Source organism: Lonchura striata, chromosome 4, assembly GCF_050655825.1.
Source record: "Lonchura striata isolate lonStrDom1 chromosome 4, ASM5065582v1, whole genome shotgun sequence".
Taxonomy (NCBI): domain Eukaryota; kingdom Metazoa; phylum Chordata; class Aves; order Passeriformes; family Estrildidae; genus Lonchura; species Lonchura striata.
Window position 1 is genome coordinate 9,740,458 of NC_140706.1, and position 26,693 is coordinate 9,767,150.

Below are 26,693 nucleotides of genomic sequence, written 5' to 3' on the forward strand. Positions count from 1 at the left end.
CTAGGGAAAATACCAAAGTGAAATTCAGTGTTTTAAAAGCAAGGCAAATGGCCTTTCCACATTAACTTAGGCATTACTGGTGAGCTGGGGACAGTTCTTTCGTATTTACTGGAGCTCTCCATGGCTCATTTCCAGCTACTGTTTTGAACTCCCAACATTTCCATCTCTGTATTTCTCTCTTTTTGCCACTGGTGAGGATTTTTGTTTTTTTTTTAATTGCTGCTGAGAGGGATGTTGGCACAGACACTTGTGCGTGGGGTAAAGGAGGCAGCTAACCTGGCCATCACACTCTTGTTTTAGGAAGAAGTGTGGGAAGGTTTATTTTAGACAATATACTCACACCTGTGATCCAACCAGTGATTTAATTGTGTTTTGGTGATAGCTAAGTGGTAAGTCAAAGTCAGGAAGATCTTTGAATGAAGAGTCAGGAGAGGAGGACACTGAGAAGAAAAAAAGGGGAACATTCTTCTCATGGTCAAGAAGTAAGAGTTTGGGAAAATCACAGAAGAGAAGAGAAAATGGTGATTATCCAAACGGTGAGTATCACATTCTGCTTTGTTTGAAGCTTGTTTCAGCAACAGCTATGACTAATCTCACCATGATTAGCTGCTACCTAAGTGCATTCTTGGGAGTGACAGAGGAAAAGAACTGTCAACTCAGAAGGCCATAGTGTGGCTGGTATTGCAGCAGTTTTGTGGAAGATGTACAAGTAAATAGATGAAAATATGACAATATTTAATACTGACTTTCACAAGATTATTTTTCTACATTTTGGAACATTCTTCCTTTTTGTGTGCTAGTAATTGCTTTTTCAAGCAGAGAGCTGCTATTTTTATAGAAAGATAATTTCAAATCTTTACAGAAAAGTCCAGGAGCTGTACAGCAAATAGTGCTATAGTTACAGCTATATAAAAATTTCTCCATCTGCATTATCGTAGTCTTTCTTTTATCAGTAGCACCCAGGTATGTTCACATTTGAACAGTCACCATCTGTTTTCACCTTCCCTGACTGAAATGAAAAAGGAAAGTTAGAGGTGTGAAAGCCCTTGTAACCTGCTATTTTGTTACTTAATTGTGTTTGAGAGTTTAAGGAAGAGTTCCCTTATGAAAGCACCTGTATGTGGACTCTAGAGGAGACAAAGGTTTTGCAGTAAATTGTTCTGTTGAGTTGAAAATAATGAAGAAATTCCAGTGAAGCACCAAATTTGGTCCATATTTGATAATGTAGTTTTTGCTTCTGGTAAATGCCCAGACCCACAAGATACATTTGATAAGGATAATTTGGGTGTTCTTAGTATATCCATATGTGAAAAGACATCAGAGGTATTTGCTGAGATCATGGACATAACCTTCTGAAAGTGACTAGCAGTTGTCTTAAATATTTTTAGAAGTGCAAGTATGGTGTTAGAACACTAAAATCTATCTCCCTTGAGAATATCTGAAGAGGTAGAAAAATTTTTTAAGATGAAATATTGAAATCTTGTTAAATCTAGTAAAACAAAACTAATATATTTTTTTAAAATACGATTTTTTAAATATAAAAACAAGTGGGTTTATTCAGGGGTTACATAACCAAGAAGCACTTGACCAAAAGTTGCTTTGGTTTCCATGCTTCTGTGCACAGTATGAAGATTTTGTGATTTGTTTTAAATGAAAAAAGAAAAATTTGTGACCCAACAAGCTAATATTTAAAATAGTTTTCTGTATTATAATAAACAATAAATTTATTATTTTACTGATTGCTGGTTCTTTGCCCAAACAGATTCTTTTCAGTCCAATGGATTGTCGTACAGACGGGAATCGCAAGGCTCCATGTCATCCACTGCTAGTCTTGACTTGGTAAATGGCTGCCTCTTACTAATGAACCAGTGGGGGAGCAGATGAAACAGTCAATTATTGATTTTCTAAGTACTGTGATGTAGCTTGTTTGATGTAATCCCTTGGGAAAGGGTTTTTAAGTGATACAGCTGAAGCACAATGTAATATTAGGCAATTTTAGCTTGTTAGAAATGCAGTAGAGGTTGTATTCTTATATTACTTCTTATGCTGTCCTTGGATATGTTTTGCATCTTGTCTGTCTTAACATCATGCACCAGTTTCCCTTTTAAAGACTGTAGCTCTTTAAAACCAATTTGTTCTACCTGCATAGATGAGAATCTGTTTTAAACAGCCACAAGTTAAAGCTTTTCCTCTTCTTGGCCTATGCAATAAGGGGGATGCAAGTTGCATTAGGTTGATTTTGTTGTGCAGTGTCTCTGGTGCTTCTTCTCTGTCTGTTTCTTTTAAAGTTATGTGTTCTTGTCATTATGACTTGGTCCTAAAAACCTGAGAAGTTTGTTGTGAACACTTTGTCATGCTAAGAAATGTACAAGTGAAGACACTGTGATTTCTAACCATTAAGTTCTGCCTTCACAGTGTAAAACTAATGAGGTGCAAAATTAAAACAGTATTAATAAAACATAGATGTAATACTTTATCTTTGTTGATATAGAGGAAGACTCTCAAAAAAAAAGGAAATTTAGGAGTTTTTTTGTGTTTTTTATATCCCTCTGATAGACTAGAGTCTGTGAAATTAACCATTAACTAATAACTGTGATTTTTATCTATGCTAAAAACATTGATCAGGGAAACAAGCACGGTGAAGTCATGTTTATTTCTGTTGCAGAAAAGTCTTGTCTTAAAAAATAGAAAATGCAAAGCCTGCTTAAAGCAACAACCCCTCATTTCTCTCCCACTCCCACCTGATTTAAGTCAGAAAGTTACTGTGATTTTAATGAGAAGCACCAAGTTAAAGAAAAGAGAAAAAGCATGATGAGTACCCTAAAAGGTTGTCAAAACCAATATTTTTTAGTGTCCTTTTAAGTTTTAAGTGAGCTTTTTGTTAAATTTTCAAAGATACTTCTGGTATTTAGTTGTAGTATTATTCTACTGTTACTCTAGAATAAAGGTTAGTGCCTAACCCATAGCATTGTAGTTCTAATTCCCTTTAATAGAAAAAATAATGGTCATGAAGCAAATAATCTGAAATTTTAATTTCTTTGTGGTGTATTTGTGCATAGAATTTCTATTTTGTTAAAAGAAGAGGAAATTTTGAGAAGCAAGACTGAGGAACCTGGTATTTAAAGGCATTAATCTTCACTTAAATATTGATTCATAGGGTGCTAATGGTAGTTTTTGCATCAGCAGGACATTACTGAGCACAGACATTTAACTATTTGGATGCTTAAGATTTAATTAACTTTTATAGTTTTTACTTAGTATTTCTTTAGTAAATCTTTTAACTGTTTTACACCCTCTCTGTGTAAAACTTCATCTGTTCTTGAAATAAATTTAGATATTTGCAGTATTATGATCTTTATCCAAATTTATTTCCCCCAGGATTTAAATTTATCTGATATTTGTGGTATTTGGAAGGATTTCTAAAGCATGGTAGAAAGTACAGTTCTTGGCTTGGTTCAATCTGTGCGGGCTCTAAAAGTTTATACCCAGTCCTCATTTTCCCATTGGGCACTGACCTTTCTTTTTCCTTTCAAGTCTGAAACCTCAAGATTGCCTGCATTTGTGCCAGAGAAAGACAAATCCCCCAAGTACTGCTGTGTAAATCTTCCGGATGGCTCCTCGAGCAAAATGGCTGTGAAATCGGGGTTCTCCATCAAGGAGGTGCTCTCTGGGGTCTGTGAGAAGCATGGCATCAACATAGCTGCAGTGGACCTGTTCCTAGTTGGAGGTGATAAGGTACTGCATCTTCCTGGGCTTTTTTAGAAGCGTTTTCCTCCCCATTTTACAAATAAGGAATTCTGTTCTCTCCATCCTGACTCGTATCTCCTGGTTCTGCCCATAGCTTTATGTTGGCAGTGCTGGTAAATTGAAGGAGAGTTGAATTATCCACAAAGAAAACAAATGTCTGGTAGTAGATGCTACTGCATTAAAGCTCAAAAACATAGTGACATTCAGTTGTTCAGGGATGAATGAGATGCATTAATGCTAGAGATGAGGTACAGGTTTTAATATTGAGGAAAATTTCCAAGACAACAATCTGTGGGGATGATGCAGTGTGTGTGTGATGGCTCTTAATCCAAGAGAAGTATTCTCCAATTCAAATAGAAATTGTGAACATGAAGTATTTATTCTCTTAAATTCATGCTTTTGATCCATCTAGATGATTACAATGAAAAAAAATAAATGAATTAAAAAGAAAGCCCATAGTTATGGGCTTTTTATTTTAAAGATTTTAAAGACTGCTAGCTGGCTGTATTTTCTAATGCATTATTCTATGTAATTTATAGGAGTTGAAGAATCTAGATTTGTTGTAAAAACCAAGTTCCTGAATACCTGCTGACTCCAGTGGAAATTGAATTTTGGTCATTGTTGCACACCTAGCCAAAAGAAAACACACTTTAATCATGTTCCATATCGTAAAGGAGCAGTCACTAGAATGAGTGCAGCATATGTTAATAATATTCTGAGTTACCTTAAAAAATTTAACAGCACAGCTGCTCTTTTTTACATAGTTTAAAATTAATTTTCTCTCTCTTCTTTTATCCCTGACATGTTCTGTAGCCCCTGGTATTGCACCAGGACAGCAGCATCCTGGAGTCTCGGGACCTGCGCTTAGAAAAACGCACTTTATTTCGGTAAGAGTCAAAAGTAATGTCTTCCTCTGGCCTTTCCCACCCTGTTTTCCATTTCACTTTTTTTAAGTGCAGTAAAGGATATGTTGCCAGTTACCTGTGCAGTGAAACAGGAGGTTGTGCAGCTGCAGGAGGGGGCTTTCTGGATCGCTCTTAGGACACAAGTGGGATTTTGATGCCAGTGCTTCAGTTTAGTGACATTTAAATATTTTTGTGATGTCAAAATGCTCAAGCTGAGGCAGCTGTGAAAGCATTGGGCAGAGCTGTGGGTCCAAAGGGACCTTCCACATCAGAAAGAGACATGTTTAGTAGGTTGGAATAGCCCAAGAAAGGTGTGGAAGTTGAACTGTGAGTCTCCTAGTCTTAAAATTAAATGGATATATTTATTGATGACATTTTCGCAGCCAGTTATAGCTGTATATATATGCCCACCTGGAACATTACAGTAAGACTACTTGTATAAATAAAATTCCTCTGATGAACCCTGAATCTTAAGTCAATGTTAAATTATTAGTATGGATATAATACAATGGAGTACATGACATATTTAGTTTTATGTAATGTATCTGATAGTATGTGGGTTTTTTTCAAAACATTTGTGTTTTTTTCCAAAATGAATCCAAACTAATGCTATGAAAACACCTGAAATAATTATTTCAGGAAAAAGTATTGAAGTAAAATATATTACATTACTGTCCTGGACTTTTGAAGTGAATGAAGTTTATTTTGTCAGGCATTCCTTATTTTGGGTGTATATTACTTTTCCTTAGGAAGCTGGACTAGTTTCTATTTAAAGGTAAAGTATTTATTAACTGCATGGCATATTCAATTTTTAAATTGACATTGAGCAGTCTTTTATTAGGTGTGAGCTTGTTGAGTCTCCAAGTTAAAAAGGAACTTTAAGTAGGCAGTACCATATGTTATTTGTGTGTTAATTAAAATGCAGAAATGTTCTACATTATTCAATTCTCTGGGTAGATGCTATGTAAGCAAATATAGTCTAATATTTGGAACATTTTCAGACAAAGGAGAAATACTATGTGGGTATACTAGGTTACCTCAGTGTTTGCCACTTCTGAATCAATCACCATCTAATGATTAAATTTAGTAACTGTTGTATTCAAAGAAAATATGAAATACAAAGTTTCAGTTATTCTGGCTTCTTGTGGAAGAGAAAAGTCAACATGACTAAACATCTTGTATTTAAGTAATTTTTGTGAGGTAAAACATGAGTTTTGTATTTAATTGTGACTGAAAAAATTACTGATAATAGTAATATCTGATGATGATGTACATTTCTTCTGATTGTTTTGTTAGTAATAAGCTTGTCCTTGATTTCATACTATAGTACCATTGCAGTCAAGTGAGGCTTATGGAGGATTCAGGGCACAGATGAAGAGAATTAAAAAAAAAAGTCAAGACCAAACCAGAGCTAGGCACAGCTCTGTGCAGGGAAATAGATGCTAACGAAAGTTGTTTGGGTATAATTAAAAAAAAAAAAAATTGTAAAATTGGCTCTGAAGAGAGCTGTCTTTAGCCTGTAAATTCTAAGTTAATTACTTTTTCAGCTTTGGTATATAAGTTTCTCTTATACCAATATTTCATCATATGGTGGCACCCTAAAGAAGTAGCATCATCTGGAATTCCACTGTGTTTGTTAGTGTGATTAAAAGTTAAAATACTTGTCCAAATCCAAATCTCATGTAATTGCGTAAGAAGTTGTGAGTCTTTCTTGTGGAACTGAGAAGAAATATTTTTCTTGCATCCATGTCTATAGTTCAGGCATGGAGTCACTTTAGAAGGACTCCTGGACCAAACTGGTCAGAGAAATATCATTTAAATATGGGAGTGCTGTGGAATGCATTTCCTTGGTCAGAAATAGACTGGCTCAGGCCTTCCCTCTGCTCTGCCAAGTACAACAGTACCATTTTTATTTGTGTTAAATATAAGTAATAATAAATATAATAATAAAGAAATAAAAATAAAAGAATACATTATTTGTCACTTCAGTTTAGCATACATTCATGCTACTTCAGTTCCAGCTAGTTACTAGCTGCAAATTGGTACAACTGTGTTGTGGATTGGATTTTACATACTTCTGTTCACTTTATTTACTGGAATATTTCACACTTGATGTTACAATTGCTGTTTCAGGCTGGATCTTGTTCCTATCAATCGGTCAGTTGGTCTGAAGGCGAAACCCACCAAACCAGTAACCGAGGTCTTAAGGCCTGTTGTTGCAAAATATGGTTTAAATCTTAATGAACTTGTGGCAAGACTAGTAAGTATTCTTTGATGTAATTCAAGCAGCAATATTTTCTGTCTGCAGAAGATCATATGATAGTCCCTGGAATGATTCCTCTCCTGAGAATTAGGCATTTAAATAGCTACAGATACATTTTGAGATAAAATGAATTGTAATTATAACCATTAGGCTTAGTAGTAGTTACCTCAAATATTCAGTTTATGTCTGTTTTATATTCTCCTCAGAATAAATCCAACATCCAAAATAAGCAAGCCTGAACTTTTCTTCTTCGAGAGCTCAACTCCCATTATTAGCCAGGGAAATTTGGTTGGATTAAACCTTTTGTTCCATTGTCCTGGGAATCATGAAAGTTGCCACAAATCCCCTTGCAGAAATATTTTGTGAAAGCAGACTGATTCAACTTCTCTACTACTGAACTCTTGGCTAGCATGTTCTCTTTTCTATTGTGCTGGAACACCTAGGAATGTAAAGTTAATTTCGTGGTTTTTCTAGTATGTGTGCTCTCTTAGCTGAACCAATCCAAGTTTTTAAGATAACTGAAAAGCCTATTGGCATAGAGGTAACTTCATTTAATGAAATTACAAAATTAACTAAATACAATCAATTTAGAATAAAAACAATCTGAAGTGTCCTCTGGAAAACATGACTTGCTGAACATACACACTAATGGTGCTAGAGTTATTTGAGCACACTTACAAACTGGAGGACTTTTTTTTCTCCATGTATTTTTTCCCCCAAATACCATTCTTCTCACAGAATAGGACTACACTCGTTGAAATCTAGGTAGTTTTACACTACTGGAATAAACATTTTTAGAATGGTAGAAGGATACATTGAAGCTACTCTGAAGCATAAAAATGCTTTGCTTTTTTTCTTTCAAAAATGTCAGACTGCATAAATTTGTTCTGAAAACAGCTTTTTCTCTATTACATACAAACTGTGATCCGACTTTAGAGTGGTGAGCAGGAACCCCTTGATCTTGGTGTCCCTATATCTAATCTGGATGGTCAACGGGTTGTTCTAGATGAAAAAGAGCCAACAAAGGGTAGAGGTAAGTTTGTATAAAAGCTTTTGTTTATGGTTCCAAGTAGGTTTAATAAACCCTGACTATGGCTAGTTTTTCCTGTTGCTGTAAAGGTGAGGTAAATGTGATTAAATATAGATATATCACATGTGGCATAAATTCTTTTTAGCTAAAAAGCAGTGTAGCTTCTGAAGATTGAAGATTAATTTAATCTGTGATAGCAGGTACTTTTACTGTTGCTGTAAGAAATTTTGCAGTAGTAATATTTGAATTTTTTGCACTCAGCCACAGATCCACACACAAACTTAGGAATGTAGTGCCCAGTGTAATGATAATGAGAATCAAGTGCCAAATATCTTCTGTGCATTTGGCAATTATTAAGTAAGGAACATTCTGTGTAAGGAAAACAGATGCAGTTTGTATAGCAGCTGTATATGCTGCTATCATAATATCCTTCTTAAGCGTGGGAAAGTACCAGAACCTACTTCTCCAGTTTTAAGTGATGGTTTCTGAAAATAACGCCAAAAAGGGTAAAAACTCATGACCCCAGGCAACACAATTGGAAAAATAAAAATTTATCAGCTAAACAGTTGACAATCTCTTGGCACAATTAACACTCTAGATTAATCTAAGCAGCCTTATGAGTAAAGGTTTGATTTAATTTGGAGACCCTTTTGGAGATATCAAACACTTATTTTCAAAAACTTAATTAGATATGGTTAAATTAAATAGAGTTAGAGCAGAGATTCTCTTTGAGGAAGAACTGGGATTATAAAGATGGAGGCATTTATTGAGGAGAATCAGATTTTTCCTTTTCCTAACCAACAGAACTAACTGTTATTTTGAAAAATGGTTTGGATCTAAATGCTTTCACAGATAATTAGTTTAAGGATTACAAGTAAAGCCTAAATCCAGTGTGCTGCCAGCATCTGTATAAGCATAAATCATAGAGGATCATTCTGGCAGTGAGTTGGTTCTGTGGCAATGTACCAGTGAAAGAGGGCTATGATTCTGTGTTACTGAATTCTCTGTAGTCAGATTTAATTTGATGGAGGCATTTGGTTACTTAGAAGATGGCAAGGAGGATACATCAGCACCTACAAAATAATTGATGTGTGAAACAGAATGAAAAGATTCAACATGGTCTTTCAATGGTCTTTTCTGCTGATTTTCTTTTTTAAATTATAATGTTGAGAATTGTGAACTGAATTATCAGATTTTACGATTATTTGATCTAAAGCAACTGAAAATTTAGTACACAAGTGAAATTTCATCATCTTTAAAAATAATGCCAATATGAGGAAAATCTGAAAATGGGAGGGAGATTCTGGTAGGCTTTAACTGAAAAGTGTCAGGGTTATCAACTGTGCTCCTTCTTTATTTTCTGAGTACATATTAAAGCAATTTTAAAGCAAAAATCTGTTGTGTCCATCATTGTCCCTTAAATCTTGCTTCTTTGGGGAATTATAAATCGGTAGTTACAGAAGGTATATTTATGTTCAATGTTTACAGAGAAACAAAGAGGCGTATTAGTAAAACAGACTGCAACTGTATCATCTTCTTCAAGAAGTCAAGGATCTACTGTAAGTCTTCTGCAACGGTTTTTCTCCATTAGATCATCTTCTGTTTCCTTCTAGAATTCTGTATCAAAGACTGCATTCACACATGATTTTGAATTGGCCAAATTATGTAACTAGATTGAATATAGCTGTTATCTGTCTGATAGTTTTCCACTGTCAACAGCATTTATTTGTGAAGAACTTTGTCTTCATGATGAATCGGTTAACTCTTTCACTGTGTTGTGTTTGTTGGTTTGTGTCTCATTGGATTATCTGTGTTTGAAAAGAATTGAACTACTCTGTAGTTCAAAGGCCATTTCTGTCATGTGAATTCTTCAGAGTAAACAATATTATATTTATTTCTACATTTTTGGAAACTGCTATGGCAGATGTTCTTTGCCATAATCAAGACTAAACTAAATCATTTGTTGTGGTGTTAGAGAAATGTGTTTCCAAAATAACTTTCCTCATTCCTTTAGGCCATATTATGTATACAATGATAGAGCCTGAATGTAAGTAGTACCTTAACTTTCCTTCTAATGCAGGGAGAGGGAAGAACTCTAGGAAAGTCTAATTCTATCAAAATGAAAGGCGAAAATGGAAAAAATGCTAGGGAAGTCCGGCTGTCAAAGAGAGAAGACTCTATTGCAAAGATTGGGAAAAAAAAAAGTCAGAAAATAAATTTGGATGAAGCAGAGGGTATGTGAACTTTATAGCTTACATATTAACATAAGTAGTCTTAGAAAAAATTTTGTGTCTGTGTAGGTGCCACGTGTTTAATACTGTGTTGTGAAAATCATAGTCATTACCATTATATTTTTGTTTGGTGTGTTTGAATTGTCGTTTTCGTAAGTTGAAAGTAAAATTTTAAGAGTACCTAAACACTGATGTAGGTGTCCAGTGGGATTTTCAAAAGTGAGGGGTACCTAATTCCTATAAAATGGAATTAGTTACTCCACTACAGTTGAACATCCCATTTGATACTCTGTAAGCTGTGTGGAAGCTTGGCTTTCTGTTCACCTCTATGTAAGTGTTTGACAGGCATTGCAGAGTAGTGTAAACCCAAATGTACTCAGGTAAGAATTTTTCTAAGTAAGTTTTTTGCTGAACTCTGTAACAGCCAGGGCAGGGCAGTCTGACTGTGGAGGAGACGTGATGGGCAACAGAAAAACTTGCATTCAAGGAAAGGTGTTTAGAAGTAGAAAAAAAGCAAAGAGGTTATTGGTAATCTTGCATTTCCTGAGTCCTATTTTTACCTTTTTTGCATCTTGATAGTTCTGGTGATATCATCAGAAAAAATATCACAAGGGAATTTGCTTTCTTATAGAAAGATGTCTATGGGCAAAAGAGAAATAAATACAATATAGCACTAGAAATTTTGGCATAATACCCTGTGCCCTAGGACATGAACTGAAGTGATTACCTGTCTGTCAACCCTACACGCTCCTCCCTATTTTCCCATGTAGGAAAAAGAAACCTCAAAGGACATATTTGACCCACAGATTAAAATTTACTGCTGAAGTTACCATGTATGCGTATCCAAAGCCTGGTTATGCACATTTATACAGCAAATGAATGTTTACCTTTGAATGTTCATCTGTGAATAAATGTCCACTGACTAGAACTGAAAAAAAATGCTATGGCTAAAACTTCTACTGCAAAATATGTTTTTTCATATACGTGTTATTACAAAATATTAGTGCATTTTAAATTATTTTCTGTTGCTTACTCTTTTGTTAACTTATTTTCCACATTTTAATACTTTCATTTTTTTTCCTAGGACTGAGTAAAACATTAACATAATTTGAAAACTTCAGAATTCGAGGCTTTCACATTTTATTTTGAGTTTTGTGATATTTGTCAAAGTTTGAAAAATGCATACCAAATGTTGTAGACTGTTTTTTAATGCAAAAACAAACAACTGTTCCATGAACTTTGAAATTTCAGAAACATTTTTGTATGACACATCTTAGAACTGTTGCATGTTTTAATATGCCTACTGCCATTTTGCAAAACTTTGGCAATAAGAAGCATTTTGAAGCTTCCATCTTGGCTACATTCAGATTTTACAGCATTTGAAAAAGCATGTTAAAAAGTCATTTTTATGAATACATTGCAAAGCCTGCCAAGTATGAGTAGAGGATTTAGGAATAAGGTCATACAAGTGCAAGTGTACGACTTCATATTACGCTAAGTTAAAACTGATACTAATGCTCTGTTGCTTTATTCCTTAATGGCTTTTGCTTCAAACAGTATTAATAAGCTGGGTTGGAACTATTGATTTTATTTAATCTGTTGGAGATGGCCTTTTTAAGCATCTTTTAATATTCTGTAGTTAAAGTGCTTTCTTCTTGAAAAATGAGGACATGCAGAGACCCTATATTAAGAATTACATATTTTTATATGTCTATGTTTTGTACCAAAGAGTTTGTTTATTGTTGCAATGCTTCTTTTTTGAGGAGTGGTATAATTCTGGGCTTACAATTGATAAGTTTCTTGTTGCCAAGTTTTGAAACTTTTTAGAACAGTGTTGATCTACTATGAGTATTATTTATAGAAACATATTAAACCATTGGATATCATTAGGGACATGATCAGAAAATCACTTCTAATTGTGTTAAAGCCTCTTTAAATAGCTGCCCCATTATTTTTAGTAATGGATCCTTGGATGGTTACTGGCTACCTGTAAGATACTGATTCATTGCATCTCTAAGTAAAATGGGGTTACCTAAATCATCATCTGATCATACCCTGTGATGATAACATCCTGGTTTAAAACTACACTATGAATTGAACTGAAACTGTGATAAAATAGAATTACTCTGAGAGAAAGTCAATATAACAAGGAAGTTTGCAACATTCTGAATCTTTGAATGTTCAAATGGCATGCTATTTTTGAGTTCAGATGGGTAAAACCCATCCAGAATATAAAAATGTGCACCCATTGTCTGTAAGACTAGAGCCTTGTTTTGTATAAAGAATTTAAAAAATCCTGCATGTGTGTACAGATTTATTAACTGCGTAAAATAGAAGATGTGTTCAAGGCTCAGTGAATTGCAGCTGTTCTAAACTGCAAAACTCTTACAATAGCAATGCTGATGGTCTTAATTATAGTGATGCTAGTGAACATTGCTGCAATTGAAAAAGTTCCTAATTAACATGGGATCTTATTTCAAGGCAGCATTGAAAGAATTGAAGATCTTCATGGAAAATAAATGTGCTGAAAATGTACATTTTAATAGCATTGCACTTTCTGACAAAAACTTGTCAATTTTGGGTTTTTCCCCAATAGAATTTTTTGAACTCATATCCAAAGCACAAAGTAACAGAGCAGATGACCAACGTGGACTGCTAAGGAAAGAAGACCTTATTCTTCCTGACTTTCTTCGTTTACCACCCGCTGGACCAGAACCATCCTCATCTACACCCGCAGGTCCTAAAGGCCTCAGCAAGCGAGTTTCAAAAAGTGATGGCAGTGATGGATGTACATCACCCAGTGGAAAACAGGAGCCCGTGCAAAACTTTAATGAAAATTCAGTAAAGAAAATGGGTTACTCAGAAAACAAACATAAGTCTGCTTTGGCAGCACTCCACAGCCAGAAGACTTTCAGTGTTCCTCTGAGTCCTCCCTTGTCTCCAATTCCTCACGCACAGGAGGGCAACGCCGCGGTGTGGAAAAGGCAGTCGAGAGAGTTGCAGGCTGAAGGCATTCAGATGGTGGATGATGAGAATGTGGCAGACTTGACTCTTGTGGCTGAAGGAGATATTAGCAGCCCTAACAGCACTTTGCTACCACCGCCACCATCAACGCCACTGTCAGACATCAGTAAACTCACGGAAGCCAACTATCCACCCCCAACTCCTTTTGCAGGTAATCAGGAAAAATCTGGATATCAAAGATCCGATTCAGGTATTTCTAGATTTTAATAGTCTTTCCTTTTGTGTTAACCTACTTTTCCTTGCCACTGTTAATCAGTATTTGGCACCCATTAAAACAACAAAGAAAATTCTCTCTGCACCTTAATTTTTTTTTTTTTTTTTTACCAAAAAAAAGAAGGAAAAAATATTTTAATTGCCTTAGTCTGTTCAAACTGTAATACTTCTGGTTGCCTTTAACAATGTACTTTTTGTTTGGATTTGGCATGTAACCATTAATGGCCACATGCAGACAAACCTTTGAAATACATCCACATGCTATAATTATCTCATTCACCCTCAGAGTACAAAACAGGATATCAGCATTTTGAGCTCCACAGCACTGTTGTGTTCCAGATTTTCTGATCCATTTCTCATAATGAGATACATGATTAGGGTTTGGAAGTTTAAGTACTTTAACAAAGCCCCTAATTATGTGTTGAAAATTGCAGTATTGTTTATGATTAAAATTTTAAATGGATAAGGCTCAACTTAGGATATATTTCACTAATAAATTTGATATTTGTAACAAAGGTAAAAATATTATTTTTTTTAACCCATACTTTGCTACACAGAAAAATAGATTGCCTCTATCACACTTTCTCCCAGAATATTCACATATCAAGTAGCTTTCTAATAGATAATTTTAAAGAAAATATGTAACTTTTTTAGGATGCAAGTTTCATGGTCTAGCAATATCACAGAGCAATATTAGCCCAAGGCTGAAGTATGGAATTTCTTTATAAACATGGACTCTAATAATAATTGCTATTACCAGAAACAGGAATTTGAAGACAATGGGTGTCGTGACATTGACATTTACAGTCATTGTACTGTGCATTTTAATGTAAAATATAAGAAGAGGTATCTATGTGCTACATTTATTTTTGATGTTTCACGAACACATGGTGCCATATTTGTATGATCACATTTCTTTGTGATGTGGGAATATACATTTTAATTATTTATCTTTTTACACAGAGTATTTGATACTGTTCTTTATCTGTATGGTTGATGATTTGTAAATACTTCTTTGGTTGTTGGATGCTTATAAATGGCAATGCAAATTATTTCATCCTCTTGGCATTTTAAAAGCCAATTCCTTTATTAGTAGTATCTGAGAAATGTTCTATTAGCGCTACCACTTAATTTCTGAAACTGAGTATTAGACGGACTTGTAACCAGTGCCTATGAATAACAGAACCACAAAATGTACTTCAGACATATTGATGTATATATGCATAGATTTGTGTTGGTGTCTTTCTGATAATATGTCAAGTGTACAACATAGGTATCAATTTGCATATTTTTCAGTGAGAACTGTTAAAAAAACCATTTGCACTTAAAAAAAACTTCATGAATTTACAATATTTTAATGCATGCCATAAGTTTCTGTGTAACCACTGAGCTGTAGCTTTCCCTTTTCCGACTTTCTACTTTTTACTTTGTAGAAATCTTTGTGTAGTTTTCACATGTATTTTGTATCATTGTTCTCTCAGGAGTAATAAATTCTAGCTCTAGTTACGCAAACTGGTTTTAAGCTTTCATTTTATTCATTATTTTAAAAATTCTTTCAGTCCTGGATTAAGAATTCTGATTGAAATTATCTTCTGATGACAAACAGATAAATAGATATGAACTAGCAATTACCATGAGACAAAGCTGATTTTTTAGACATCAAAGGCCAAATGCTGTCTTGAGATGCTGATGGGTCACATGTGAAATCCATAGCATTGGCATGTGCTCCAGAAGGCTGATAAGGCAGGAGATTTCTTTGGAATTAGTCAGAACTCCTGAAAGGAGAATTTCCTCTGTCTTTGGGTTCTTGGGCTAAACTTTATATTCATTACTTTCCTTCTTATTTTAAACTAAAGCAACTCTTCCCTGGTCTCTAAGAAGTGAGCTGGAGATCTCAGCTCATTTGATGTGGAGTAACCAAAGTAACCACCTCTTTATTTGGTAAACTTGGGTAAGAAATGAGGGGTTGGTTGGGTGCTGGAGACCACACTACTCTTTTCACTCTTTGAGATGGGTCCTACATAACAGCACTGTGAAGCCTAATTAAAAAAGAATAATTCTGCAGAGAGGCGTGTCGTGCTGTTAACTAGGTCTCATTATGTTCTGGGGAATGAAAATCCAGTTTTTCCAAAAGTCACTGTGTTCTCACATATTTGTAGGCTACCATGAGAGAAAATAAAGCAGTTGAAAGTCCTGTAGCAGTTCCCCTTCTAAAATTATTCAGACTTTTTCACAACAAATAGCTAATACCTTCCATATTTAATGTATTATTTTTAATGGATTTTAATTAGCATGTATTTCAACTAGTGTTCCATACTTTCAGTGGTGATTGTGTCTTATTATTCTGCCATAGTCACCCATGAGAGTAAGTAATCAAACTAATTTTGCAGAATTAAAAATCTAAATTTTTTTTAGCCTTCTGACAAATGAGATATTTTTTTTTTTAGGAATAATAAAAATTTTAAAAAATATATGAAACATCTTCCTTTTTTTTTGCTGCAATCTTATTGCATATATTAGGTGTATTCTACATTCCTCTCACAACATACTAGTATTTAATGGGAACTGTATTCTATAAAAGAACGGTGATTTTATGGAAAAAATGTGGGCTGAATCAAAACTTTTCTATTTTCATGATTCAAGTTTGCATGGAAAGGCTGTTTGATGATGTACATAATTATAATAAAGACTTCTGGAAACTCTCTCCAGTCAAGAATGGAAATCTCAAAGAACTAAATCATTAATAATGGTTGCTTTTTTAAGTGCTTTAATGGTTCTTCATTCATAACCCCCATCAATAGAAATGGCATTTCTGATTGGTTTATTCAATTAAAATGTTGGGATATAAAGAAAAATAATGACTCCATAATTTGAAGAGGGCTCTAGTCTTGGTTCCAAGTTGGCCTAACGACAAAGGATGTGGGTGCTTACCCTGCACATTTTGGGTTCATAAATGCTGGGAAAAGGACTGGGAGGGATGAAGGGCTCCCTCATGTTCTGCAGGGGGCAATTTGCTGATGTAGCAAAGCCAGGCCAATGTCCATCCCTCTAATGGGTAACACTTGAAGTTTTTTTCACCTGATGATCTAGAAAGCAGAATATGAACAATGGAAGGCAGCAAAAGAAGGTTTGCATCACTCTGAAATTTTGAGAACACACTTTCAAAGTTAGTTCTTAACTTTCGAAATAAGTGAAATGTTTTTATACTGTATTAATACTTAGCTATGAAGTAAATAGCAAATCAGTTAGCAACACAAGAATCATTACTGATTCTAGTTGCGTTACTCATCAAGAGAAAATGTCTTTATTTTGAATAAGCCTGCTAGTTCTGGCAAATTTCCCACTTTAAAAATCAGAGGTTTCTGGAATCTGAAGGCATTCTTTCATGTCTCTACATATAATAGTGGTCCCATCTGTGGAAGAAATAATTATTGTGTGGTGTGATTGGCTTGAAGTGATGCATTCATTTTTGAAAGTGTTAAAATGCTGATTTAATTTCCTTGGCTTTTTTTCTTTTGTTTTATTTTTCTTTTTTAAATTGCCTGGTGTAGTCTGGGTACTTTGAATGTTATCCAGTTTTTTCCAAGAGGTTGGGCACATGTGTTAGCCATGGGGAAAGGCAGCCTCCCAAGTTTTTAGTCTCCTTAAGAGCTGTCAGTATTAAGCCACAGGCTTTGCACTAGATTGTTTATTCAGCAATATGCCACTGGTCTGAGTTGTTCATGATGGTTTTTGCCTCTACTACAAAGTAGGTGGGCATTTTGTTATGATAGCAGCTGGGCTTTTTCATGGAATACCATCTCAACCTGAAGTAGAACAATTTGCAGCAATCCAGATTGAAGTGCTCAGACTGTAGATTTGAGTCCAACAAATAGTTCTTCCTTCTCTTGAACAATTCCCTGTTGTTTTTGGGGCTTTGTTTTTTCCAGCTAGATTCTCAAAATGATACTAGAGTTACAGTCAGTGGAATCATCTATCAAAGATGAAGGTCTTTTTCTTAAGATGTATAGATTGTATCCAGCAATGCAATTGAAAAATTTATTCAAAACTACCTTTTCAGTAAGCATATGATATCATTGGTTAAGACAGAGACCCAGCTAGGGAAAATAAATGCATGGTGAACTTGCTAATTATGCTTCAGTAGAATGTCTATGGAACTTAAAGAATTAATTTAGACAGTCTTAAAGTTATATAGCTTTTTTTTTTTTTTTAAAGAAACCACTTTTTTTCTGAAATAGATATACAATTGTACCCTCAAAATAAACTTGCTTCCTTTCTTGTTGGAAAGAAATCTTTCAAAATGGAATAGTTAGTACCAGTGCTGGGATGTTTTGTGAAAGATAAATTATGCAGAAATAAAATGCAGGGTAGTCTTGGACTGACTATTGTTCCAAAGCCAAAAAAAAGTTAAAAAAAAATCCCCAACTGATCTTTATTATTCACAGAGAGGATGCAGTACCCTGCAGCTGAAGAATAGAGATCAGATAATTAGAATAGAAATCAGTGGTATTTCTGTGACTTTCACTTTTTTTGGCTACTAAATTTTTCAGTTCTAATGATAATGAATTCCAAGTGGAATAAAGTTTGTGGCAGTTAAGGAGACTAAGAGCAAACACATCTATCTTCAAAATTTGAAAAGGAACCTTTGTTTTTGCAATAAATGATACAATATTTTACATAACTAATATTTTATATAATCTCTTCATTCATGTGGCTTATTTTAGAGACAGTCCAGTGATGTTCCCTGTGTAAATCAAGATAACCACATGAACAAAAACATAAATAAAAATTCAAGAAGAGGAGGTGATTATGATGTAAAAGATGTAAGAGAAATGTAAATCATTATTTTTAACAAAGGCTGTTTTCTTGCAGTAACTTACATCCTTTACTGGTTATGTGTAAATTTATAGAAGATAAATGGGTTCTGGATCAATATAAATAAGTACCCATGAGAATCCAGAAATACTAAGCCTGGGATGTGTTAATCCTCTTTTAATCAGAGCATATTTAAATGGGAGAATTACATGTAGGATGTGACTGTGATCAACAACAAACAGAGGAGAAGGAGAGTTTAGAGTAGACAAATGGGAAGCATTTAGAGTAGACAAACGGAGTAGACAAAAGAAATACCTTGGGGGATGGTTGTTTGAAATGTAAACTTATTTTGGGTAAACAACAAGATAAACATTTTAGAAAGAATTGCAAATTTTATCACTGACTGGATGAAATGTTAGAAAAATGACAGCTGCCCTTTGAACCAAATGCACACGGGCTAAACCCAGATCTGTGCAAACCCATGGCAGCATTTGGATGATGACATGAACTTTGCTGAATTATTGGTGAACTGTAACCAGTAGCCCAGTGAAACCACAGTTTAGACTCTCATAATTGAAAAATAACCTAATGAATGACACATTAAAATTGATTCAAGTAATTCAATCCACTATCTCCCAACATAGGACTCTGCAATAATTAAGCCTCCTGTTACCAACTGCTGATGGAAAACCACAATGAAGGTTAACAATAAATGCTGGAAGATCACACTGAGGGCTGAATATATGTAGGCTGCTGCAGAGTTGTTTTATCATGTCTACTACTTGGAAAGTAGTAAAAAATTGTTTCAGTTTTAGCAGTGGAGAAATGGAAAGTTTGAGCAAATTGGACAGTGTTTTTGAGGGCACAAATGTCTGCCTGGATCAAAATCCAGAACGTTTCATTCAAGTTATTTGTGGAGTGCTCCTGGCTTTGAAATGATGTTGTGTGCAGTTCCCTTCAGCTGCTGTTGTAGCTGTGCACATGGAGGGTCCCTGCCCTGAGCAAACACAGGTTGCAGCATTCCCTCTTTTGCCTCTGTATGCCACTGGTGAGCTCCTTCCATGTGGTAATCCAAATTTGCCTTTCTGAATAATGTTTGGTGCTTTGTTCTACTTGTGAATACTTTGGAGATGAGTGCAATAAAAGGATTTCCATCTGCCCATTTCTAAACTTAATGCTGCAAATGTATTCCCAAAATTCCCAGGAAAAAAGTAAATAAACTGGTAATGTACAATATTGCTGCTTTGTAGCATAACCCATTTCCTGGCTCTGTGCCTTCATTTTACTGAGTCAGATTTCAAGGCACTGAGCATATGTTGCAGTTGCTGTTTCATCATGCAAGTGAAATTCAGCATATAAAGTCAAATTTCCTTTGAAAAGATTTAGCATAAGCTGTAGGTAGGAATCTTTTATTAAATCTCCTTTCTTCTTGGTGCTGTATCCATTAAGAGATAAAAAGAAGGAAACTGCCAAAGAAAATTTAACCTCTGGTATTCTAAAACTTCAATGTAAAGCATCCTTTTCCCTTCAGAAGCATAAATCACTTTTCAAACTTAAAAAAGACCCAAAAGATTCTTGCAGTAGTAACAGTATGTCTGTCAGTATGGAAGTCATTCATCCACCACTTAAAAGAATTCATATGTGGGAGGGCTAATATGCAGAAGCAGCATTTCCTAACAGTTTAGGGCAGGAAGGGATAAGTGTCTTTCTGAGCATGAAACTGCCAGATTATGTCCATGTTAAGGAGAAATTATTTATATGTGTTTCCAGGAGCCTGAAATGAACACCCACTCTAGAAGGGACCATCAAAGGGCTCCTTTTTTCAGTCTCTTGTAAGAAATGCTCTCTCGGTGTGGTACCACCTTGGGACAGGCTCCATGGAGTCAGAGACTGGAACAGTGGCTGCCCAGACTCCCGTGGTACAGCACACCCAGAGCCTTGTAATTGGAGACCAATTACATTTGGGGATGGTACAATGGAAATTGCCAGCTCCAGGAACTGCCCCTGAAAACTTCAGGCTTCTTTTCACAAGAGTTATATTCTAAGTTTTATTAAATACTTCAAACGGATTTTTATCTGCTGTAAATCAGTACAAAATGATTAATCTGGAGTTCGTTCCCTTTAACTGAGATCAGATCCTCTCTGACATTAGAAGTCAAATGCCTGGGATCAATGGTTTGAAAATCAGCAGGATATTCTTGTTATCTTTCAGTAGAACTTAGAGCCATCTGAATAGTTAATGATTTTTACAAGAACAGCAGGATTTATCAAAGTTAGAATGATGAGTGAAACACTCAATTTACATGAAAGAGATTTTATTAAAAATCGTAACAAAAATTTAGCACATTTAAAATGAATGAATTTATTGATTATGGTATAGAAAAAATATAATTGTAAGGTGTTGAGAGCAGACTTTTAAATCCCCAAGCATCTGCATTAGACTTAGGGTTATGTGATCCTATCATCCTCATTTGGCTGTTAATACTGCTCCTGAAATTTCCAGGTTTTTTGTGACCCTGTCTCTGTGTGGAATTTGGTCAAATACTCCCTTATTCCTAAACTACCTGGAAGACAATGTCTTGTGATCTTTTGCTTAGATCTTAAAGTTTGAGGATTATTTAATAAAGATTTGCCTTTGTCTTTCTCTATAAAGATAGTTCTCCATAATGATAATATTAGAGTGCTTGAGAATAATACACAAAATCTAAATATCACAAAAATGAGTCAGGAGATCAGTGCCTGACTTTAGTCACCTTTGGAAAAATGCAGATGGGTGCAGTTAAGCCTTCTAAGCAGTCATTTGGCTGTGAGTCTAACACAGCAGATCTCTGGTTTAGGGACAAAAGATGACCTGCATCTTCCCATCCTTAAACAAGCTGGAACATATTAATGGGATCAAATGCACAAGAAAATTCCTTGAGAGCTTTGTGGAATGCTTGGCAAGGGAAGAGATTACCAATAAGTGTGAATGTGGTATTCCAGGCTGGAAATTCACCTGTATGACTGCTGCCATAAGCAGTGTCTTCCTTTCTTTACTTCAGTTAGGTAGGATATCTGAGAAATATTTGGGAAAATGTAGTGACATTCTTGACATGCTTCATACATGGCAAAGCATCTGCAGAGCTCTCCATGGATGTATTCATCACTGCAGTCAAGAATACATGAAGAGAAATTTTACCTTTGAAGGCCCCTCTACACCTTAGATGGTGCCCTGCACAGCTAAGTGTCTTTAGGGTTTTGTTACTCAAAAAGAAAACATGAGAAGGAGACCAGTGTAGAAGTGTTGCAATCTTCACTGCAATCTCTTTATAAAGCTCCACGAAGTACATGCAAATCTTGAGTTTACTTAAAAATTTGTGGGATACAATTATACACAAGCTGATCTGACAAATCATGCCTACTAGTTGTGATAAATAGCCTTGCTCCATAAAAGCTTTTTCTTAAAAAATTAGGGAAAAAATTACATTGAAATATTTTTTCTATATAGTGCTACTCTTGAAATCATCTTCCTCTTTGGTGAAGATGAGCTAAGATATTTTCTACCCTGATGGGAAAAGTGAAATCATATTCACAGTATCATCCCTTAGTAATTCCATATTTTGGAAATATTTTATTTTAGACAAGATGTTCTCTATTACTGCTCTGCCTGTAGTAGTAATTTATTTGATGTTACAGAGGATTGCTCCTAAAAAGGACATTAATAGAAATATATGTCTATAATGTGGATGTGTTCTTATTCAGATGAGCTTTTATCTTGTGAAGCCTGAGAGCAAACATTGACCTTATTTTTGCTGTGTTCCTACTGGACAACTTGCACACTCAGTTGCTTTGTGCAGTAACTCAGTGACACCATAATTCCAAGACTTAATGGCATTTCTTATATTTACCTGTAGAAGGGCTTGGCACCCAAATAAATACAGCAATACTTCCATAGTGTTCCTCAGCAGGAGTTTCCAGCTCTTTCATCTCTTGTGCCTTGTTAATGCAGGCTGTGTCTTTTGCCTGTGGAAAGTGCTTCAACCTAGTCCAAGTCAACAGATGTGAGACCTTCCACCCCAGTCAAAGATGTTCCTTTACATGACATTTCATAGGAGGGTGTATGCTCAGTGCTAGGACAGCTGGATGACTCATGCTCTGCCCATGTATTTGTGGTAATTTGTCATTAGTAGGCATTTCAGCAATTTGTAGCTCTTTTAAAGCAACTTGAAAGGAGAGTCACAGGTCTTCCTCAAAGGGCGTAGAATAGTAGATTAAAGAGATCAAGAGAACAATTCAGTACACTCACGTTAAGAGAAACGTTCCAGAACAGAAGAATACCATTTTGCAGCACAGCCATGCAAGTAGCATTTAAAATTAAGACAATGTTCAGTTTCAGTAGGGAGATTTAAACGCAAAGTGTAATAGAATCCCATTAAATGTTAGCTGCAATTTAGTAGGCTGAAGTCATGCTGTACTAGCAGGGCTGGGAGCTTTCTGCCTCTCTCTGCTCAGCTGATTTGTTTGGAGTTTGATCTAATTCCTCTGAAAAAACAGCAAGCATTACTGGTGTGAAATACTCACATTATTCATGTGGGACTTCACTGTAGGTAAAACATTAAGCATTGCACCACTTAGGATTTTATTTTTCTTAAATAGAAAGCTTTAAGCCTCAAGAAGACCCTGGAGTGATTTGATTGAAACTGTGTGAAAGCGCTTTTTTTGTCTTTTTAATTTGCATTTCCTCCATTCTCCATATCAAAAAGTTCTTGATTACAGTGATTATACATGGAAATTTCTTTTCCTTGCATAAAACTGTACCAATCACTTCATGGAATAAACACAAATGAAATATTTGAAAGACATCTATGGGATTTAACCACACCAGTCTCATGGGATTTGTGTGGCTAAACATGCTGGTCAGGCACTTGCATGTGTTGTGGCACAAAATTTGAGAATGCTTTGGGAAAAGCATGTCAGGTAAGATGGTATCTTTCAAAAGATGGATAAAAAGATATATGGAAAATGGGAATTAAAGATGAAATGGAAGTCCCTGCTCAGGTCTCCTTTTGTGCCTTGAAAGTTCCTTTTTTTTTTTTTTTTTTTCTTGGCTCTCAGTTTGATCTAATAACAGCAGTTCTTTGTCTCTGAAAAAGTTGCCCCTCTTTATATCACTGTAGGGGGAACCTCAGCTACAGACACCATGTTGTTAACTGTGATGGGAATCCTGAAATCAACTCCTTCATCCTTCCCTTTTGCTGCTTTTGACACAGGCAAATCAGCTTCTGTAATTTGCTTTGAGAAGCTCCTTGTACTTTGCAGGGTCACACCTAGCACAAAACTGGCTTTTGGGAGCTCAAGGGTTTGAAGTACAGCTGTCTTGGGATAGTGATGACTTTGTGGGTGCACTCCAGAGAATGGGCCTGAATCCTGGCAGCAGTGATTTTAGATGTAGCTCAGGTGCTTCTTGAGTGTTTAAAGCCCTCAGACCTCAGAGGGTTTTGCAGCCCTTCAGAAGGGCCTCAACAGGCTGGAGAGATGGGCAGAGAGGACCCTTCTGAAATTCAGCAAGGGCAAATGCAGGGTCCTGCACCTGGGGAGGGACAACCCCATGGAGCAGCCCAGGCTGGGGGCTGACCTGAGCTCTGCAGAGAAGGACCTGGGGGTCCTGGTGGGCACAAGCTGTCCATGGCCAGCAGCGTGTCCTTGTGGCCAAGAAGGCCAGTGGAGTCCTGGGCTGTGTTAGGAGGAGCAGGGCCAGCAGGTCAAGGGAGGAGATCCTGCCCCTCTGCCCAGCCCTGCTGGGACACATCTGGAGTGCTGTGTCCAGCTCTGGGCTCCTCAGGACAAGGAACTCCTAGAGCAGGTCCAGCAAAGAACTAAGTTAGTGAAAGGTCTGGAGAATCTCTCTTAGGAGGAAAGAATCAGGGAGCTGATCCTGTTCATCTTCAAGAAGAAGCAACTGAGAGGAGACCTCAGCAATATTTATAAATACCTGCAGGGAGGGTGACAAAGGATGGAGTCAGGCTCTGCTCAATGGTGCTGAGCTATAGAACATGAGGAAATGGACAGAAACTGCTGCACAGGAAAGTCCACATGAATATGAGGAAGAACTTCACTGTTCTGAGCACTGGAACAGACTGCACAGAGAGGGTGTGGGGTCTCCCTCACTGAAAATATTCCAGAACCCTCTGGACACGATCCTGGGCCATGTGCTCTGGGCTGACCCTGCTTCAGCAGGGTGGGACCAGATGCTCCACTGGGTTCCTTCCAACCTGAACTGTCCTGTGCTTCTGTGAAGTTGTTCTTTCATTCTTGTCCTGTAACATGTGGCCCATAATTGCTCTGTTGCAGTTCAGGACAGTGAATTGCAACTTCAAATAATCCCTTACTATTCTGCTAGAGAATTAAGCCCTAGCCAAGTAAAAATACTATCTCAGCAGAGTCTTGAAGACCAGTTCAACTGAAGGAACATCTCCCATTCTGCCCCAGTGGAAGGTCTATTCTCCTTCACCTTTGATGCTGTGAGAATTTTTTGTTCTAGAGGTGTACAGAATTATACTAATTCATGACTTTTAATGGAGTCTTTTTAAAAACTCCAAAAAATGCTACATTAAGGCAGATACATATTAGTATTTCACATTTATCTTTGAGATCCAGTGTTTAGTTACCTACATGGTACATCAGTAAATCTCTTTGGTAGATGAATATCCCAGCTGACTATCTTTGGAGAAGGTTGCAATGTTGAAAACTGCTAAAACCAGAAGATACATAATTCTCTTGTTTTATGTTTTGTTTGTTTGTTTGTTTGTTTTTAATTCTTCTGTTAGGTGCAAACAGAAAGAAAAATGATTCACAAGGGACTTCAGGAAACTGCTATGAGCAGACCTCTCTAAAAGCAAAGCCCAGCAGAAGCTTTAATCCTCCTGGTGTGAGAGGGAACCCCAGGATGGAGCTCCCTGTGAACAGGATAATTGATGTGGATGGGGTCAAGCTGGAGGAGTCTGGCACACGCTGCTGTGACGATTCTGAAGGGAACCTCAGCTTTGAAGGTTACATCTCTGAACTGAGATCTTGCCAAGGGAGGATGAGGACTGGAGTTTACAGGACATCAGACCTTCCATCTCTGATAGCTGTCAAGAGTGAGAAGAATAAGGCCACTGAGAATCAGTATAAAGCTACTTTTGTTTAAATCTCTGCTTCTAATTAAATTTTCTGGTATTTTGTTTGGCATCAGCAGCAATGGAGATATGTATTAGAGACATGTTTCTGCAAGATGTAAGTGGTTTTCAATATCCACTTGCTCTTCAAAGAGCTGGCTAGAGACCATCACTTCTGATATGAGTTGGAAGCCCTAGAATGAAAAAATAATATTCCAATGAAAGTATGGAGCTATTTGGTTTTGCTTTTTTTCCATTTCTGTATTATTTTTCCTGGAATGATTCCATTGAACAGTGCAATTAAAATTATGATTTCGATCCCTGCCCTTCTTGTCTTTATTTAAGACAAACTTTAAATTCCCCTATTTTATTTAAGATAATTTTAGTTTGGTCTTCTAATGGTATTCCCTTGTCTTTGGGATTCCTTGTGTTTTAGTAGATTTTTCAAATGTAAGTAAAATCAGTTACTGCTGTAAAAAAGATTAGGAATATTTTTCTTAATATCTTCCTGTCTGTCTCATTACATTTGGGAAGACGTCCGAGTGGAATTCCGTCTTGTCTAATGCATTGCCTGGATATATGCAATAAGATGATTCTTATAGGAACAGCAAGAAGCAAAACAACAACAACAACCACATACCAAAAATATAAAAAAAAAAAACATTCTACGCAACAACTAAAAAACCCCAAATTGTGAATTTTCTGTGCTGGGAATAGCAGCTGCTTTTGTAGCCAGCACTGGTGGTGTTTCCATACCAGAGATATATATCTAATTACTCAGTGGTGTGGTGGTCATTGGGTCCCTCCTCACCACTGCTCTCAGTGCCTCTTAACTTTGGGGAAAGGCAATTTGGTTATTGCTCTTCAATAAAGTTCAGTGCCTCTCATTCTTCTTGTTGTTCATTTTAGTTTCAGTTAATTTTCTGGCCTTAGGTGGAGTCTGAGAAGGAAAAGATATTTAAAACTGCTGAATATGTTGGTTTTGCCACCTGCTCCTTTTCCTCCATTACCATTTCTTCAGGAGAGATTATAAGTCTGGACATGCAAAAGGGTACATGAAAAATTGAGCGTGCTGGAAATCTGCTCATCATATTGAGTGGATATAGAGAGACTGCTGGGGGTTCACTGGTTTGAAATTATTGTGAAAATTAAAAAGTCATGCTGCATATCTCCTGGACTGCAGATCCACACAGGCAGTAGGTTTAAAGCATCAAGGTAAATATTGATTAATTCCTCTATGTCTGCTCCTAAAGCATACCATGAATCATGAATTTTCTGAATAGTTGAGTGTACTGGATGCTGTCACTCAGTTTCTTAAACTCAAATGTG

General features: G+C 36.1%; 1 protein-coding gene across 2 annotated transcripts in view; it reads left to right on the plus strand.

Moving 5' to 3' along the window:
* The window catches only part of RGS12 (regulator of G protein signaling 12), an 83,967-nt gene extending 58,285 nt beyond the window's left edge, over window positions 1-25,682 (plus strand). For both annotated transcript variants that reach the window (XM_077782731.2, XM_085577632.1), the window contains 10 exons: window positions 383-536; window positions 1,763-1,839; window positions 3,535-3,735; window positions 4,561-4,634; window positions 6,786-6,912; window positions 7,852-7,948; window positions 9,434-9,504; window positions 10,026-10,179; window positions 12,773-13,390; window positions 25,035-25,682. In XM_077782731.2, the coding sequence (XP_077638857.2) occupies window positions 383-536; window positions 1,763-1,839; window positions 3,535-3,735; window positions 4,561-4,634; window positions 6,786-6,912; window positions 7,852-7,948; window positions 9,434-9,504; window positions 10,026-10,179; window positions 12,773-13,390; window positions 25,035-25,396 (1,935 nt within the window). In that variant the 3' untranslated portion in view covers window positions 25,397-25,682. The remainder of the gene's footprint in view (window positions 1-382; window positions 537-1,762; window positions 1,840-3,534; window positions 3,736-4,560; window positions 4,635-6,785; window positions 6,913-7,851; window positions 7,949-9,433; window positions 9,505-10,025; window positions 10,180-12,772; window positions 13,391-25,034) is intronic.
* The last annotated feature ends 1,011 nt before the right edge of the window (window positions 25,683-26,693 follow it).